This window comes from Trichoderma atroviride, chromosome 2 (genome assembly GCF_020647795.1).
Source record: "Trichoderma atroviride chromosome 2, complete sequence".
Taxonomy (NCBI): Eukaryota; Fungi; Ascomycota; class Sordariomycetes; order Hypocreales; family Hypocreaceae; genus Trichoderma; species Trichoderma atroviride.
The window spans coordinates 2,955,578-2,970,754 of record NC_089401.1 but is presented as its reverse complement, the minus strand read 5'-3'; the positions used below and the strand labels follow the sequence as shown (position 1 = coordinate 2,970,754).

General features: G+C 51.7%; 5 protein-coding genes across 5 annotated transcripts; 2 read left to right on the top strand and 3 right to left on the bottom strand.

Moving 5' to 3' along the window:
• Nucleotides 1–646: 646 nt before the first annotated feature.
• Nucleotides 647–1,145, bottom strand: TrAtP1_003793 (uncharacterized protein; the record flags this gene model as incomplete). The annotated part of the gene is made up of 2 exons (XM_014088170.2): nucleotides 647–978; nucleotides 1,058–1,145. 2 exons carry the CDS (start codon nucleotides 1,143–1,145, stop codon nucleotides 647–649), a joined length of 420 nt encoding a protein of 139 aa, XP_013943645.1.
• Nucleotides 1,146–3,554: 2,409 nt separating this feature from the next.
• TrAtP1_003792 (uncharacterized protein) lies at nucleotides 3,555–5,564 on the bottom strand (the record flags this gene model as incomplete). The annotated part of the gene is made up of 1 exon (XM_014088169.2): nucleotides 3,555–5,564. One exon carries the CDS (start codon nucleotides 5,562–5,564, stop codon nucleotides 3,555–3,557), a length of 2,010 nt encoding a protein of 669 aa, XP_013943644.2.
• A 67-nt stretch (nucleotides 5,565–5,631) lies between these two features.
• TrAtP1_003791 (uncharacterized protein) lies at nucleotides 5,632–5,922 on the top strand (the record flags this gene model as incomplete). The annotated part of the gene is made up of 1 exon (XM_066112035.1): nucleotides 5,632–5,922. The coding sequence occupies one exon, from the start codon at nucleotides 5,632–5,634 to the stop codon at nucleotides 5,920–5,922; it is 291 nt and encodes a 96-aa protein (XP_065968117.1).
• Nucleotides 5,923–9,117: 3,195 nt separating this feature from the next.
• On the top strand, nucleotides 9,118–10,459 carry TrAtP1_003790 (uncharacterized protein; the record flags this gene model as incomplete). Its single annotated transcript, XM_014088168.1, has 3 exons — nucleotides 9,118–9,745; nucleotides 9,802–10,201; nucleotides 10,258–10,459. 3 exons carry the CDS (start codon nucleotides 9,118–9,120, stop codon nucleotides 10,457–10,459), a joined length of 1,230 nt encoding a protein of 409 aa, XP_013943643.1.
• A 565-nt stretch (nucleotides 10,460–11,024) lies between these two features.
• Nucleotides 11,025–12,606, bottom strand: TrAtP1_003789 (uncharacterized protein; the record flags this gene model as incomplete). Its single annotated transcript, XM_014087390.1, has 2 exons — nucleotides 11,025–12,185; nucleotides 12,259–12,606. The coding sequence occupies 2 exons, from the start codon at nucleotides 12,604–12,606 to the stop codon at nucleotides 11,025–11,027; spliced, it is 1,509 nt and encodes a 502-aa protein (XP_013942865.1).
• Between the last annotated feature and the right edge of the window lie 2,571 nt (nucleotides 12,607–15,177).

Sequence of the window (15,177 nt, the reverse complement as noted above, 5' to 3'; positions counted from 1 at the left end):
CATACAATGTCAGATTAAAACAGAGTTGAGCAGTCTCCAGTGGATTTTTGTACAAGTTTTGAAATTTAATCAAGGGGCTTTTTGCGTAAATACAAGGCTAACTATTCGTGCCTTGTGGCACTTAGCCCACCTCTCTAGTGAAGCAGCTTTTTGTGACGACCGTGTTGTTGAGGGATAAAAGGTGATAAAACAAGGCTTTTTGGCTTAGGAAACCAGTAAGAGGTGCCTGATGCGATACCAGTCGCATCTACTTGGCGTAGATAACCCCTTGCTGTAAAATCGTGAAGCCCAGATACAAGAAGAAACAGTCAGTCAGCTACATAAGTTGCAGCGCAAATCGAGCCCAGCAGCCACCACACGTGAAGCAGCAATCTCCTCCTCGTCTCAGCCTGATCTTTGATAACTTCTTCAAAGTAGCAGACAGTTCCCTCTGGCCCTTGCCAAACACGTCATCTCCCCAATATTCAGTATCATCGTACACAACACCTCGCTTCTGAATCATGCATCAGTGCCGAGTTACGCCGTTTTGTCGTAGAAAGTCGTTATTAAAACAATGTAGAAAGTTCTTTTCTCCTCTCGTCCCATCACATCATACGCTTGGGACTCTCGTCTTGTTCTCATTGGGCCACCTGCCACACAGCTTCATTTAACCAAGGATGGCAGCGCCGCCAGACTCGATGGCCTCAATCTCGCTCAGGTCGATAGGCTGGCGACGGAAGCGGGCAGGGAGCTCGGAGACGTCGAAAGCAACGCCCTTGGGGGCCAGAACAGAGCCCAGCTTGTGGCCAGAGGAGCCGCCGATGCCAGCATCAGAGCCAATGGTCCTCTGGAGAGGGCCGTGCTGCTGAGCGTGGTCACGGTAGGCGCCGAAGGAAGAGTGAGTGGAAGCAGCATCGCCGCGGCCGTAGGCTGTGAAGTCCTCGGGGAGCTTGCCTGAGGGGGAGGCGGGGTGAGGCTGGGGAGTGTGGTCGATTGAAGCTGAAGGGGGTGTCAGTACGCAATGTCCCTCATTTTTCACATGGAAACAAGACAAGGCGATGGAGTTGCATGCACTTACAAGGGATGGTTCGGGGTCCAAGGAATCGAATCAGAGGCGTGCGCTCGGCGTGGACCGCAGCCTGTCGAAGAACTCTTGTGGCATACATGGTTGGTTTGGATGAGTTGATTATGTGTCTAGAGGAGAGCAGAGTAGAGTAGCGAAAAGCTAGATGCCGAGGATACGATGGCGGGGTTGTCGTCGAAGTGTGTTATAGTGGTAGACGCTGTTCACAAAACTTGGAAGGATATATTGGAGATTCAAGTTCAACTTCCAACAGGCAGCGGGCAAACGGCTATAAGAGGAGCTGCAGGTTGTCAATTAGAAAGCAAGCGATGTCGAGATTCGCGCGGCGCGAAAGTGGAGGTTCTCTCGAATTAATAAAACAGTCGGCCGGAGTCTCGGATGGGGGCTTTTACTAGCACGTAGCTGGTCGCGAAGAGGAAAAAAAAATCAAAAATTATTAAAAAACGTGCGTAATGAGCGCTATCCCACCTCATAGCTCTTTTGGGAAAGCCCGCTCGTCCAGGGCTTTTGCAGGCGTTAGGCTGCCAGTTTGCCAGGCCGGGAACAACCTGTTAGCGCGCCCATGTCCGAATTCGGGATCTCGGAATCCACCGCGGCCTCACAAGCTTGCAGTCTCACGCCTTTCTATTACGCAGTCTGAAGCAACACTGCACTGAAGCGAAGAGAATCCACTCGCACCGTTGCGCCCCCGTCTTATCTCTCCAGGCGCCAGGTAAGAAATCGTCCCACGCATCTCCTGATCGGCGGGAAGTAGCAGCGGAATCGCTCGCGGAGGCTCCAGAGTGGAAGTCCGAATACTCCTCTTCCCCATGTTTTCTTTGTTTTTGGACGAGCCAAAGGCATAATCTGGAGACTCGTGCCGTCTAATGCCGTGTAATCTTGAGACCGGGTCATGGATCCTACATACTTGGCAGTGCTCCTGTAAATAGGGCGCGTCTTCCACAGCTCAGCACTTCAAAGCAACGAGTGCGCCACCAGAAATAGGCCGTGGATGATGCTTTGGAAGCGGATATACAGGAGGGTCTAACGGAGAGAATCGGAGCTTCAACCACCAACTCTACTTACTAGCGAGATGGTCTAATATAGTACTATTCCGTACTCAACTTGCGTTTACTATATGTGTAGTTACTTGAATCATACAATCCTCGTCTGCTGATCCAGGCCAAGCTCTGCTGGTGGAATACAGCCTTTGTGTCGAGGTTCGGGCCACGCAATCGCCTCAATCACGATCATCTCGGCGTTTCCCCCCATAGTTCGGAGTCTTTGTTATCGGAATCTGATCCTGGTCTGTCGCCATGCATACTCATGCAGGCATGCATGTTCGTAACGAAACGGGCTTCCCCACCTCCGCATGTCGCAGTGCTAATAGCCGTCAGCCCTGGCCTATCGGCTGCTGAGCGTGAAACCCCGCGGTATTGTTTTCTTAATAATATTGATTAATTTTTCATGTGCCTCGAGATGATGCTTCTTTGCTCAAGCGCTTACAAGCACAGAGGTGTGACGACTAAGATGTCTAACAAATACTCCCACCAGGAATGAGACGACTCAACTTGTTACTGTTATTGGCAAAACCTAGGAATAGGTGATAGTACTCGTAAGCATAGGAATGAGCGCTTACAGATCTGACAGATGCGACAGAAATGACATGTGCCTTGTCGTCGCAATGCCTTGTTCGCGCTCAGTTACCCAATCAGGCCACCTTGACTAATCGCCAACCGGGCAGCCAAGCCACCGTGGACCGTTTCAACAAATTTCCCTTTTTCGTATAGTCCAGCGTTATTACTGTAAGTGAGCCAAGAGAGCAAAAGAAACTCCAATTCTTCTAGAATTCACGCCACGAATCGCGGTACCTGCCGTTCAAAAGCTTGTCTCGGTCTGCCGATTTGACGGCTGCGCCGGTATCGTGTTCGCCACTATATCCTGGTCAACTATGCAGTGTGTAATAATGCCTATCTCAACGTCAACGTCACATCAATGCCAACATATGCGCTTCTGTCTGCTTATTGCATTACTGCTTTATAAGAATCTTACTGCGTCGCCGGACGCATCGCCGATAACCGATCGGTCCCCGGGTATGTGATGGCGCAATAGCCGGCCACTGATCTTATTGCGCCGTGAATAGTGACATTGTTTGTGCATGCACCAGAGCTATAAGCTTACCCATGGATGCCAATGCTCTGACATCTCTGGCATCTCTGATTCTCATGATTGACGGGTGCTGGTCATCAAAGCATAACTTCTTGATGCTTCATATAATATTTTATAGTCTTTGTAAATCAATTGAGAGCAAATCAAAGCGTGCAGCGATTAACATCAACGTCCCGCCCTACCCTCCTGTCCCATCCGTTTTGTAATAACACTCTCGCTGTGCCACTTATCCTGGTATTTTATATATATGCTTTAATCCGTTTTCTTCTTCGATTGGTGAGTGAATCATGATGGTGAATCATGCATCTTCCCCGCAAAAAAACTTGCCCCAGCCCCAACTCTTCTATGCCCACGACTCAAGATTCTGGACAACACATCCTGCCTGGCCATCTTGTCTACGAACCAGTCTACCAATTGTGTACACGCGCTCGTCGCCACTGCGCAGAGCCGACACCACAGCGTCAACTTGACTCGCCTCGACGGCTACCACCATGCCGATACCTGAGTTGAATGTTCGGCACATCTCTGCCGGGGCGACATTACCAGCTGCCTTGAGCCACTGGAAAACGGGAGGCATTTCCCAAGTGCCATACGCAATCTCCGCTGCCAATGAATCGGGGAGCATGCGAGGTACGTTCTCGAGCAGTCCACCTCCGGTGATGTGAGCGAGACCCTTGATTTGGCCGAGAACGGGCAGCAGGCTCTTGACGTAGATCTTGGTGGGTGTCAAGAGGGACTCTCCAACGGTCTTGGAAGAATCCCAAGGAGCAGGGGAGGAATAGTCTAAGCCAGCAGCCTGCACAATTCTTCGCACGAGGGAGAAGCCGTTGGAGTGGACACCGTTGGATCCGAGACCCAAGAGAATGTCACCCTCGGCCATGGCATCCTTCCGGGGAAGCATGCTGCCGGCGGTGACAGCACCCACTGCGCAGCCAGCCGCGTCGTAATCCTCGTCCTTGTACATGCCGGGCATTTCGGCGGTCTCACCGCCTACCAAAGCACAGCCGGCCTGGATGCAGCCGTTGGCGACGCCCTCCACAAAGTCAGCAGCGGAAGCAAGGTCCAGCTTGCTGCAGCCGTAGTAGTCGAGGAACATCAAGGGGGTAGCACCCTGGACAACCAGGTCGTTGACGTTCATGGCAACGAGGTCGATACCCACAGTGTCGTGCTTCTTCATGGCTTGCGCAATCATCAGCTTGGTTCCAACACCGTCAATGGCGCCAACCAAGATGGGCGCGTTCGGATATCCGCACTGCGAAAGATCGACTTCGCCTCCAAAGCCACCAATCTCGGCGCTGGCTCCGGCTCTTTTGGTGCTGGCAACAGCCTTCTTGATCTTCTCCACAAAGTCATTGCCGGCCTGGATATCCACACCAGCCTGAGCATATGTCATGGAAACCTTGCTCGTGTCTCTGAAAGCACGGTGGGCAATATCCTTGCGGAAAAACTTGCCCTCAAAGTCAATGACATTCGACGCCAGAGCAGCATATGAGGCATCGACTGCGGCTCTGAGTGAATCTCCGACAGAGTTGATGGCAATCACGCGACCACCTGATGTCTTGAGCTGATTTCCATCAAGCTTTGTGCCGGCATGGAAGATTGTGCTTCCCGCAGGAGGCGTCTGAACGGTCATTGGGGTGCCCTTGGCGTAAGAGCCAGGATAGCCGCCAGCAGCAAGCACTACTGTAGCACTAAACTTGTTCTCAATGGTGATGTGGACGTTGTCTAGATAACCGCCTGTACAGGCCAGCATGATCTCGGCCAAATCGGTGTCGGCGGAGAGCAGAGGCAGCACGGTCTGGGTTTCGGGGTCGCCAAATCGCACGTTGTACTCGAGCACCTTTGGTCCAGCGGGGGTGATCATGAGACCCGTGAAGAGCACGCCGCGGAATGGCTGCTTCTCCTGTCTCATTCCGGTGATGGTAGGTACCAGGATGTCTCTATCGACCTGCTGGACCAACTCAGCAGTAGCAATGTTTGTAGGCGCATAGCAACCCATGCCGCCAGTGTTTGGGCCCTGATCGCCATCGAATATCCTCTTGTGGTCTTGAGCCAGGGGGAGAGACTTGATGGAGTAGCCGTCGCAGAAAGTGAGGACGCTGAGCTCATCACCCTGAAGGAACTCCTCAATGACAACTTCGTCTCCAGCATCGCCAAAGGCCTTGTCAATCATGATTTCCTTCAGCGCGTCCTTGGCCTCTTGCTTGGTCTGCGGGATGATGACACCCTTGCCAGCAGCCAGACCGGTGGCCTTGATGACAACGTCGTGGTTGATGCTGTCAATATAGGCAATCGCTTGGTTGTAGTCGGAAAAGTTTTCGTAGGCAGCGGTAGGGATGTTGTATTTCTTCATGAAGTCTTTGGAGTAGGTCTTGCTGCCCTCGAGACGAGCAGCCTCCTTGGAGGGTCCGAAGCAAGGAATGCCGGCATTGCGAAAGAAGCCCTCGACACCGTCGACGAGGGGGGGCCTCGGGGCCGGGGACGGCGAGATTGACGCCGTTGGCCTGAGCGAACTGGACGAGGCCGGCGAAGTCCTCGGCAGAAACAGACGAGACGTTGGTGACCTTGGGGCAAGTCGCAGTGCCGCCGTTGCCAGGGACCGCAAAGATAGCGTCGACTCGAGGCGATTGGCTCAGTTTCCAAGCCAAAGCGTGCTCGCGGCCACCGTTTCCGATGAGGAGGATTCGAAGGCCGGCCATTGTGGGAAGTGACGAAGTCTGACGGTTCCTCCAATGATATCAAGTCGAGATATCTCCGTTTCGAGATTCAGGATGCGAACAGAGGTCCGTCCAGCACTTGGAGGGGCCAATGTTAGAAGCCACCCGAGAGGAAAAAAATTTTGAGCTCGAACGGCTGCTATTTTATCTCTCTTAATAGCAGCCAATAAGGGCCGTCGATTGTGTCGAGCAGCTAATTATTTTTCTTTGGATTGCACGTCGAGGTGGGGTGGAGGCGGGGCATTGATCAGCGCGCTACGATAACGGATTATCGGCCACTATTACTCAAAGTACCGGCGCCGCCAATTTGCTTGAGACTCGCCTAGTAAAGCTGCAGGACCGGTACATAACTGACATGATTCGCCATATCCACCCAACGGCAGCAAACCACTTATCAGCTCAAAGATTTTTTTTTCGCGGGGTCTTGCCAACAGCAAAATGCCCCTCCATGGCCGATCGGAGCCATTCAGTCACTGTTAAGAGTTGGGGCTCCACAGCAAGCACCTGAATTAACGAGAGCAATTGGGAGATAATCTCAAGCTGCTGCATCTCGAGCTTCATCTTGTCCTTTTAATTGTACCACATCAATCCCGGCTCTATCTGCCCAGATATCCCCAATTGGGTCGATTCTGCCTCACTCTGCGCATAAAATGGCGTAATACAGGCGGCCTGAACCCTTGATGGTCAAATACAACAAATGTTTCTACTTTGACTGACTCCTTTATACGCAAGATGTCGCGAGAAGCATCGCTTTTGTCCGGCAAATGCAATTTCTGGCATCATCACACAAGAAGAGCAAGATAATCTTGAGCAAGGCCTCCGTGAGATCGAGAAAGAGTGAGAGTCCGGCACATTACCATTGTCCCCAGTGTTGATGAAGATATCTCTACTGCCAACGAGCGCGGGCTCGGTGAGATCATGGGAAAGAATATTGCTGGCAAGCTTCACGCTGGTCGCAACCGCAATAAGCAGGTTTTAAATGGTACATGGATCGGATATCGCTCCGTGATAAGCTTCGAAAGATTGAGGAGCACCTAGTCAGCTTCCTCAACGTCATTGCAGCCCGTGTTTAGCAGGAAATTGACTATATCATGCCTAGATACACCCATTTCAGCGCGCTCAGCCCATCTGATGAGACCATTGGACGCTCTCACACGGATTAGCTTTTACCAGCGATTTGGAGAGGCTTGGGGAGGCTATTAAGCGCATCAACAGGACTGGACTGTGGCATTCTTGCCGCTATCCCCTTTAGAATCGGCCGTGATGTAATTACCAAGGAGCTTGGTTTCAACGGCCTAGATTGAAACTCCATGGCTGGTGTTTCTGACTGTGACTTTGTGTCAGAGACCCTTCAGTGGGGGCGCAATATTCATGCAGCACAGTTCTCGCTGGCTGAGGATTTGATCATCTACTCTACCGCTGAGTTTGGACTCGTCCGTCTCTCGGATGCTTACTCTGCCGGCAGCTCCCTGATGCCTCAGGCCCTGGCAGTCTTGAGCTATTATGAGAAAAGAGTGGCCGTGCCTTTGGTCACATGGCACACAAAAGGTTCTACCTAGCACATATAACAAGGACCTCCAAAGATCATTAAGCCGGTGCTCGATCACGTCAAAACTGTATCTGGCAGCATCCAGATTGCCAACGGTGTCCTGTCCACCTTGAACGTAGACGCTGCAAAGATGAAGGCCGGTTTGGATCTTTCCATGCTGGCTACAGATGTTGCCAAGTACCTTGTCCGCAAGGGAGCTCCCTTCCGAGTGACGCACCACATCTCGTCGCCAAGTCTGAAGAGACTGGCATCCCCATGAATGAGCCCCCTTTTGAACAGCTCCAGGCAATTGATGGCTGCTTCAAAGAGGATATTGCCAAGGCGTTTGTCTAAGACGAGCATGGAGAGGAGGTCAGCCGACGTTAGAGCAGATTCAGGTGATTGAGGCAGCGCTGAGCGAAAAGCAAATCCAAGGGCACGGCATCAGCTTGAAATAATTGGGAATATGTAAAATAAGGCCAACAAATTCATCCTTTCTTGAAGGGATGAAAAAAAAAATCGTAACAACATATATAACAAATTTCAGGCGGTGCAAGCTTTGACCCAATGGATGGTCTCTATAACACGGCTTGTTTACCCATATTAAGCAACCCAGCCAGTCCTGGATTCGCCCTGCTGAGGCAACCGAGCTGCCGGGAATCTGCTGATGAGATGAAAGGCTAATATTAACCAACATTGAACCAACACTTTCCCACCTCCGCACCCAGCTATTAACGCTGCCATGGAGGCGCCAGCGAGGCCAGCTGACCGAGTCTATAAGCGGCACGGGACGACGTCGATGAGGCACCGCGGCCACGGGAAGGGCTTATGCAAGGCACTCGTGGCATTACGCACCAATGATGTTCTCGCCACTCGCCCACGACTTTTCCATGTCGCAATGGAGACCTTCTAAAGGATCTGCTTGTCTCTGGGTCTGGCTGTGGTTCTGATCACTGCGGAGAATCGTCCGCAGCGCTCAGCTACCCCACCGCCCACCATCAGCCTCTCCGTTTAGGTCATAAGAATCTCGCGATAGCGCCCTAGACAAGGGGCCGCGGGACTATCGAGGGCAAAACGGAGCTGAACCCTCCCCGGAATCTGCGTTGCTCGCGGCGACCTTTTTGTTTAATCATCCCCCCTTGCGTCTCATCTCACTCCATCCTGCGTTTCCAAATCGCATCTGCATGGGATTCTGCTGGCTGCGGGTGATGCTCCTATTGGCCACCCCCTGCTTCCTCAGTGCCTTGTTAGCCGTAGTTGCATCGAGAGCCGTTTCTATTTAAAAACAAATCGCCCCTCAAGGATCTTGGCTGTTGTAATCAATCCACAACGACTACGCAATAGATACTTGAACAGCCCTTTTTCCTCTCTCTCTCTTGCCTTATTTATATCTTCCATCTGCTTCTTTCTTGTCATCGAATCTTGTGCCGCCTCTTTTTCTTCCTTTTCTCTTTTGCATCTGACGATATCGAGGGCTGTGCACGAGGCCTCTTGTACCTGTACCTGCTGACACCTACGACCTTACTACAACGAGATCCGAATATAGTACACGATACCATATTGTTTGAACGCCTCACCTAGACTGGCAGCCACCTTTTTCTGAAGAGAATTATTCATATATATATATACGCTATTGGCAGCAGTGCTCCCGCGCTTTCAAGATGGACACTCAAAAATTGGATTTTGTGCCCTCTCAGATCGCCAACGACATGCAGATCCGCACCAGACAGCACCGAAATTTCGACAAGGTCGAAGGCCAACTCGTCGACCCAAAAGACTCCGCTGCATACCAGCTCTCCATCAGCGGCGTCCTCAATGAATTAAGCCTGTGGAACCCCTTTGCCAAGGCAATCGTCAAGGGCGACATTGTGTGGCTGTTCGACAACACCGCCTTTAAAGAGGCTGAGAACGAGGAATGGCAGGCAGAGTTTATCATGGCCGTGTTTGAGAACGAGGCAAAGTGCAAGGTCGCCGACATAGTTTCCAGCATTGCTGGTGCTGTCGGCCTGGCTGACGATGCCGATGAGCGCAAGACGATTGAGCAGAGGCTGATGCCGTTCCTGTGGGACATTCGGACTGCGAGAACGACGACTGTGGCTCAGGGAGATTTGTCTCTGAAGCTGGGGCCGAGTGGTTTTAATGGAATTGCAACGAATGTCTGCAAGCTTTTGCATCATAGCAAGGGGTCGTTTACCACCAAGAAAACCACCCTTGACGTTGAAGGCGTGGATGGTGTTTTGAGCATGCAGACGCATTTTGCACTGCCTGAAGGCTGGGGGATCATCTCTGGTATGTCTGGACAACTAAATATATACTTTCCGTTATGAAACTGACTTTGATCATAGATATTGACGACACAATCAAAGTCACAACAACCAGCGACCCCGTCAGCATTCTCAAAGAGACTTTCATCAACTCTCCATCTCCCGTCCCCGGAATGCCCGAGCTCTACGCAGGCATCAAATCCTTCCTTCCGCATGACACGCCATTTTTCTACCTCTCCGCATCGCCCTACAACTTGTATCCTTTCCTGAAAGAATTCCGGGATGCCTACTACCCGCAAGGGACTTTTATTCTTCGAGACTCTAGCTGGAAGACCGTGTCCGGACTGCTCTCTTCTCTAACGGTGGGCACGGAGGAGTACAAGGTAGACCGTATGAAGAAGATCAACTCGTGGCTTCCCAAGAGGAAACTCATCGTCTTTGGAGATTCTACACAGTCGGATCCCGAGGCCTACGGCGAGATGTAAGATGATGCCTCCCTTTCTCCCTTGAGTCATGCTAATTCTAACCCTTTGGCAGTTATCGAGCGTTCCCGGGTTGGATCAGAATGATCTTCATCCGCAAAGACACCAATTCTTTCGCCGTGGGGCTCGAGGAAAAGAATGAGCCAAAAAGATTCGAAAAGGCATTTACGGGCATCCCCCGGGAGGCCTGGCACGTCTTTGAGAATCCTGATGAGTGTTTGGATCTTGTCAAGGCTGCGGTCAAGAGAAATTCATAAGAGGTGGATCAGATGTTTAGCTATTTGTTTGTTCATTTCACATGTCTCTCTCCTTTTCATTTATAGTAGCGATTTGATTTTACGCACTTTAGGCACGTGTCTACGGTTTGAGATTGATTCGAGGCTGTACCAAGTTATAGATATCTCAATCTCACATCTAGGGCCAACTTCTCCCTATTACTTAGTAGGTATACCGCATATCTAAGTAAATATTACATGTACGAATACACAATAATCCTATAACTGCTTCCTTCTCCCCTCATACTAAAAGAGAACATCATTCCCTTATCCAAGATTCTGTAGAGAATTCCCAGGCATGACTCATCCAGGCACCTAACGCTGACAATCCCTGGCCTATCGTGTTCCCTTTTGTTTTTATGTAACATTAAAAAAAGCCCTGCTGAAAAAACGCCTTTCGCCAATCCTGTATGCAGTATATCACGCCCAACCAAACTTATATTATATTATTCCCTTCTCCGTGCATAAACCCCGTCGTCCAAGAAAAGAGTAGCCATTTAAACTCTTCCTTTAGCCACGAGAAAAAAGAAACAGGTAGCCAATTCTATCATGCGAAAAGCTGGTCTTTGATTTGTTGAGCCGTCTTTTTCGCCAATTCTTCCTTGGCGCGCTCTCCGAAAGTAAATCCATCGTAGAAAAGGTGGTCGTTGGGAACGTCGCATTCGCGGCCGGTGTGAGATGCGGCAACGCCAGTAATGGCTCGGTTATCGGCAATACAAGGCGTCCAGACGTCAAAAAAGCGCATGGCGCCATCTGCGGGCATGGAGCCTCGGCCTCTGCTATCTTTGAGGCCTGATCGCTGCATTTCTTCTTCCGTCATGGCATCCAGGACGTTCGCGACCAAAGTGGATTGCAGTCCCAGTCGTCGTGGATATGGCGCATAAATGATGTCCTCATCGGCAGTTCCCTCTTTATTATCCGCGTCTTTAGGCTGAAGTGCTCCTGGGAGATAGCGCAGCAGAGATGTCATTGTCGGGACTGCCATGGCTGTTTCAATGCCTTCATCTTCGATGCCCTCGGGCTTGGAGTCGGCCTTCTTTCTCCACTGCTCAATCTGCTTGGCGACTTGAGAGTTCCACCTCTGGGTGAGATATGCAGCGTTGCGCATCTGGACACCTCTCGATTGCGGTTGAGAAGGGATGGGACGATTCTGCCAGCCTGGGGCCAGAGTGATGTCGAAGAGTTGCGGAATGATGATTCGGAAGCTCTCCATCCTGCGCTCGTCGGGCTTTTTGTCGGGCTCTGGGTGAGTGAGAGCCTGGACCTCGGCCTTGGTAACATTGGACCAGAAATCAGAAAAGGCAGGAGACTTTGGGTTTAGCGATTTGCGATACAGCAGCTCGATCTGAGAAAAGATGTTGGCAACCGATTCATCGATGAGTCTTTCGCCCGAGGCCCGTGGAAGCGAAGCCAGGTTCCATGTCTCCCATGTACCAAACGAGAAAACCCACAGTGTCTCACGCGGCGGGAGCTTGGGAGGGGCCATTGTGAGAAATCTTTGGACCTGCGCCACTAGATCGGGCGTCTTCTTGGGCACGGGATATTGTTCCGAGATGTATAAATTGTCAAGCGCGGGCTTTTCCGTAAGGTTGACCTGCTCGGTAACCATCTCTAATGCTCGAATCTCGGTGCCATAGAGGCTGTTGGAAGCCAGGCCGGGCTGCAGATCGATCGGAGGGACAAAGGATAGCACGGAACGACAGTTGAGCTAGGGGAAGCATGTTAGCAATTCTCTATGTCCAGAAGGGCTATATGAATAGCTGTAATGACAGCGCACTCACCTGTTTGCAGAGATGCTCCGGCCACGATGTCTGTGTATGCTCGGCATCGGGCGCGCTGCCCAGCAAATCCTGCGAGCCGAAAACCACGATGCGCAGGTCGCTAGAGGCAGCCGACTCGGGCGCAGACCAATTGAGAATCTGCTGGTAGTTGTCGTTGAACTGCAGCGGCACGAAGAAGAAGAGCATGAGCAGCGCAAAGGCAACGGCGGTGATCTGCAGGATGGACCGCGGCCCGCCCCGCCACATGCGATGCGAGCACACGACCAGAAAGGCCTTTGCCTGCTGACTCCATCTTGACGACCCGTCGCTCGGCAGCTGGAAATCCGACGGCTTGATGAACCCGCTCATGCTGCCACAAGCTCCCGGGTTTGGCGAGGCTGAGGAGCCTGGGAGGTGGTGCGTGGAGGAGGCGAAAGGAGATGGCGGCTTCACAGAGCGAACATAAGACGAGGTTCAGGCGAAGAGCTGGCGCAAAAAGCTCTATGGCGGTAGATTGAAGCAGCCTGGGAATTATAGAAATGCAACGGCGCAGAGGATATGGTTTTTTCCTTGGGTCTATGCAAAGAGGCCAATGCGAACCCTATGGGACGGACCGTGGAGATGCAAAACCACGGGCCAAGAAATAAGGAGATGTTATTAGCGGCAGGAGGAAAGTTGGATGTACCAATAGTTGAGAGGAAAAGGAACAAGAATGAAGAAGCGAGAGTCACGGCTGATAGTCGAGCTGCGGAGGAGAAGAAGTCGGAGGTCCAGGGGAAGAGTGGAGGATGCAGGTAACAATACGGGGGATATTTTCTCTTGAATGGACTGGCGACCCTGCCTTTGTGCCAAGTCTGGAGCACGGGCACACGACCAAACGGCTAGGTAGAAAAGTAGACTGGACTAGGTGCCGAATTTGGGGTGACGGCAGCACTTGATCCTTGCCCCCAAGCCTCGAGCTTAACGCAATGGTACGTACGCCAACACGTAAGTCGCCATTGCTGCGGCCGACGTACCGTGTACTTTGCTCGCCGCCGTAATCACGTCAATGTGTAGTAACGGATTGTGCTGTTATCCACTAAGAAGCTATTGCAGATATTACTCCGTGCTCTAATATAGCGCCACATACGAAGGGGTGGATTCAGAGTGTCTGTTCTTTGTGTTATAGGCAGATCTATAGGTAGGCAAATCCGACAAATGTGCATCCCTCTCCAGGCAGAAGAGCTCTTCCGTGCTGCCAGTGTGCCATTTTGCGCACCGCGCTTGATTACCCGGGCGGCCAGAAAGCAACTGAAACGCTGCTTTGAGGGCACAGAGGCTTCATCTTTGCCGTGTTGCCGTGCTGGTGGGCGCTTTGATGACGCCGCTTTCGGGGAGTGGGGACGCCTCTGGAAACACGATTGCAGATGCTGCTAGATGTAATCCAGAAGGTCGGCCACGGATGATCGTGGGCAGCTAGCCCCAAAGCAGGAGCCGAAGAAGGGATGGACAGCACTTACGAGTTCTGCTGCAGTGCTAGGTATGTGCTTGTGGGATTTATCCGACAATTGGAGAGGAAACAAGACATGCATGTTGGTAGAGGGGTAGACAATGCTGGGCGCGCGAGAGCACTAAGGCAAGTGCACAGATACAGAGTTCCAAGACGCATAACATGTACAAGTAATACGAGCCTCATCCAAGTCTTGGCTTACGTGCGAGGCAGCCAAGCACCACCAATCCGATGGACGCAGCGACTTTGCTCTCTGCGGCGGCCGTCTCATGATCCCTCCATCTGGAAAAGGGGCACGCGACAGACAGCACGTTTAGAGTGTGCCAAGACTTTTGGCGCGACCCCCCCCCCCCCCGACTTGGTCAAGTACTGTCGACTTTGCGTGCCATCGTCGGTGACTCGATCCAGCGCAAATCGACAGCAGGGTCGCGCAGCATCCCCTAGAATACACTAAAGAGAGAAGCTCTCAGCTTGCAATACCAGAGTGTGGGGAAGTGCTGTAGAATTCCAATAAAAGGTTAATACTAAACGCTGCACTAGGAAATGACGGTGGAAAGAGGCTTAAACGGCCAATTTCTACTTCGATGCCTGGCATGTTTCATCTGGAGTCCAAAGTACATGTACCTGCGCTCGTGGTCTTAGACTGAGCTCCACCCGCCCGTATCAGTTCCCGGGTATCCGTCCATATGCCCGTTGCATCTCCGCTGCAAAAAGGGTGCTCTTGGCAGCTCAGTGGCAGGTTAAGCAAGGCGAAATACTGCAGAGCATGAGACAAAAAGAGGAGTGGGCAAGGCATTGAATAATGCTGCAACTTGGGGAATAACGACGCCGGTATGAGAGCCACTGCTCATAGGTACGCCAAATTGAATGCTACGCGCGAGCTGTCAAGTGTCACGATGTTTTACTGGGATGCAATCAGCCCGGTTTGTTGGCAGAAGAAGCTTGGCTGCTTTCATCCTGGCCTTCAACGCCATGTTCTTCTGGTGACATCCAGATCTGATCAAAGATCTTTCATCGTGTTGATACCATCAATTAGTGTCCCGTTAGCAAGATCAAGTGTCGTGAGGCTTGGAGAAGCCCAAGTCACGTAAAGACCGCGGCTGGGCCTACCCCATACTTTAGATGCTGCCCTGGTCAAGCCAGCATTTTTTTTCTCCAGCAGAATACGAAGTAACACTCGCAGCCGTCTTATTGTTTCTGCATGTCTAGCCTGCAACAGAACGGGCTCAGATCTCTCCGAGACCCAGATTTGGTCCCAGCGTCCCGTCGGAAGCCTCTTCCGATAAGGCTGCGCCAGTCAGCTGTGTACATAAATCGCCGAACCCTGCCCAGTGGACTTGAGGATGACTTTTATACGAGTTATAAGTTTGTGTGAACAGTGTCTCTGGATGCGCATTCAATAGCAGCGTAGGGATGCATTCTTTTCCCATACCTACCTAATAATTCTACTA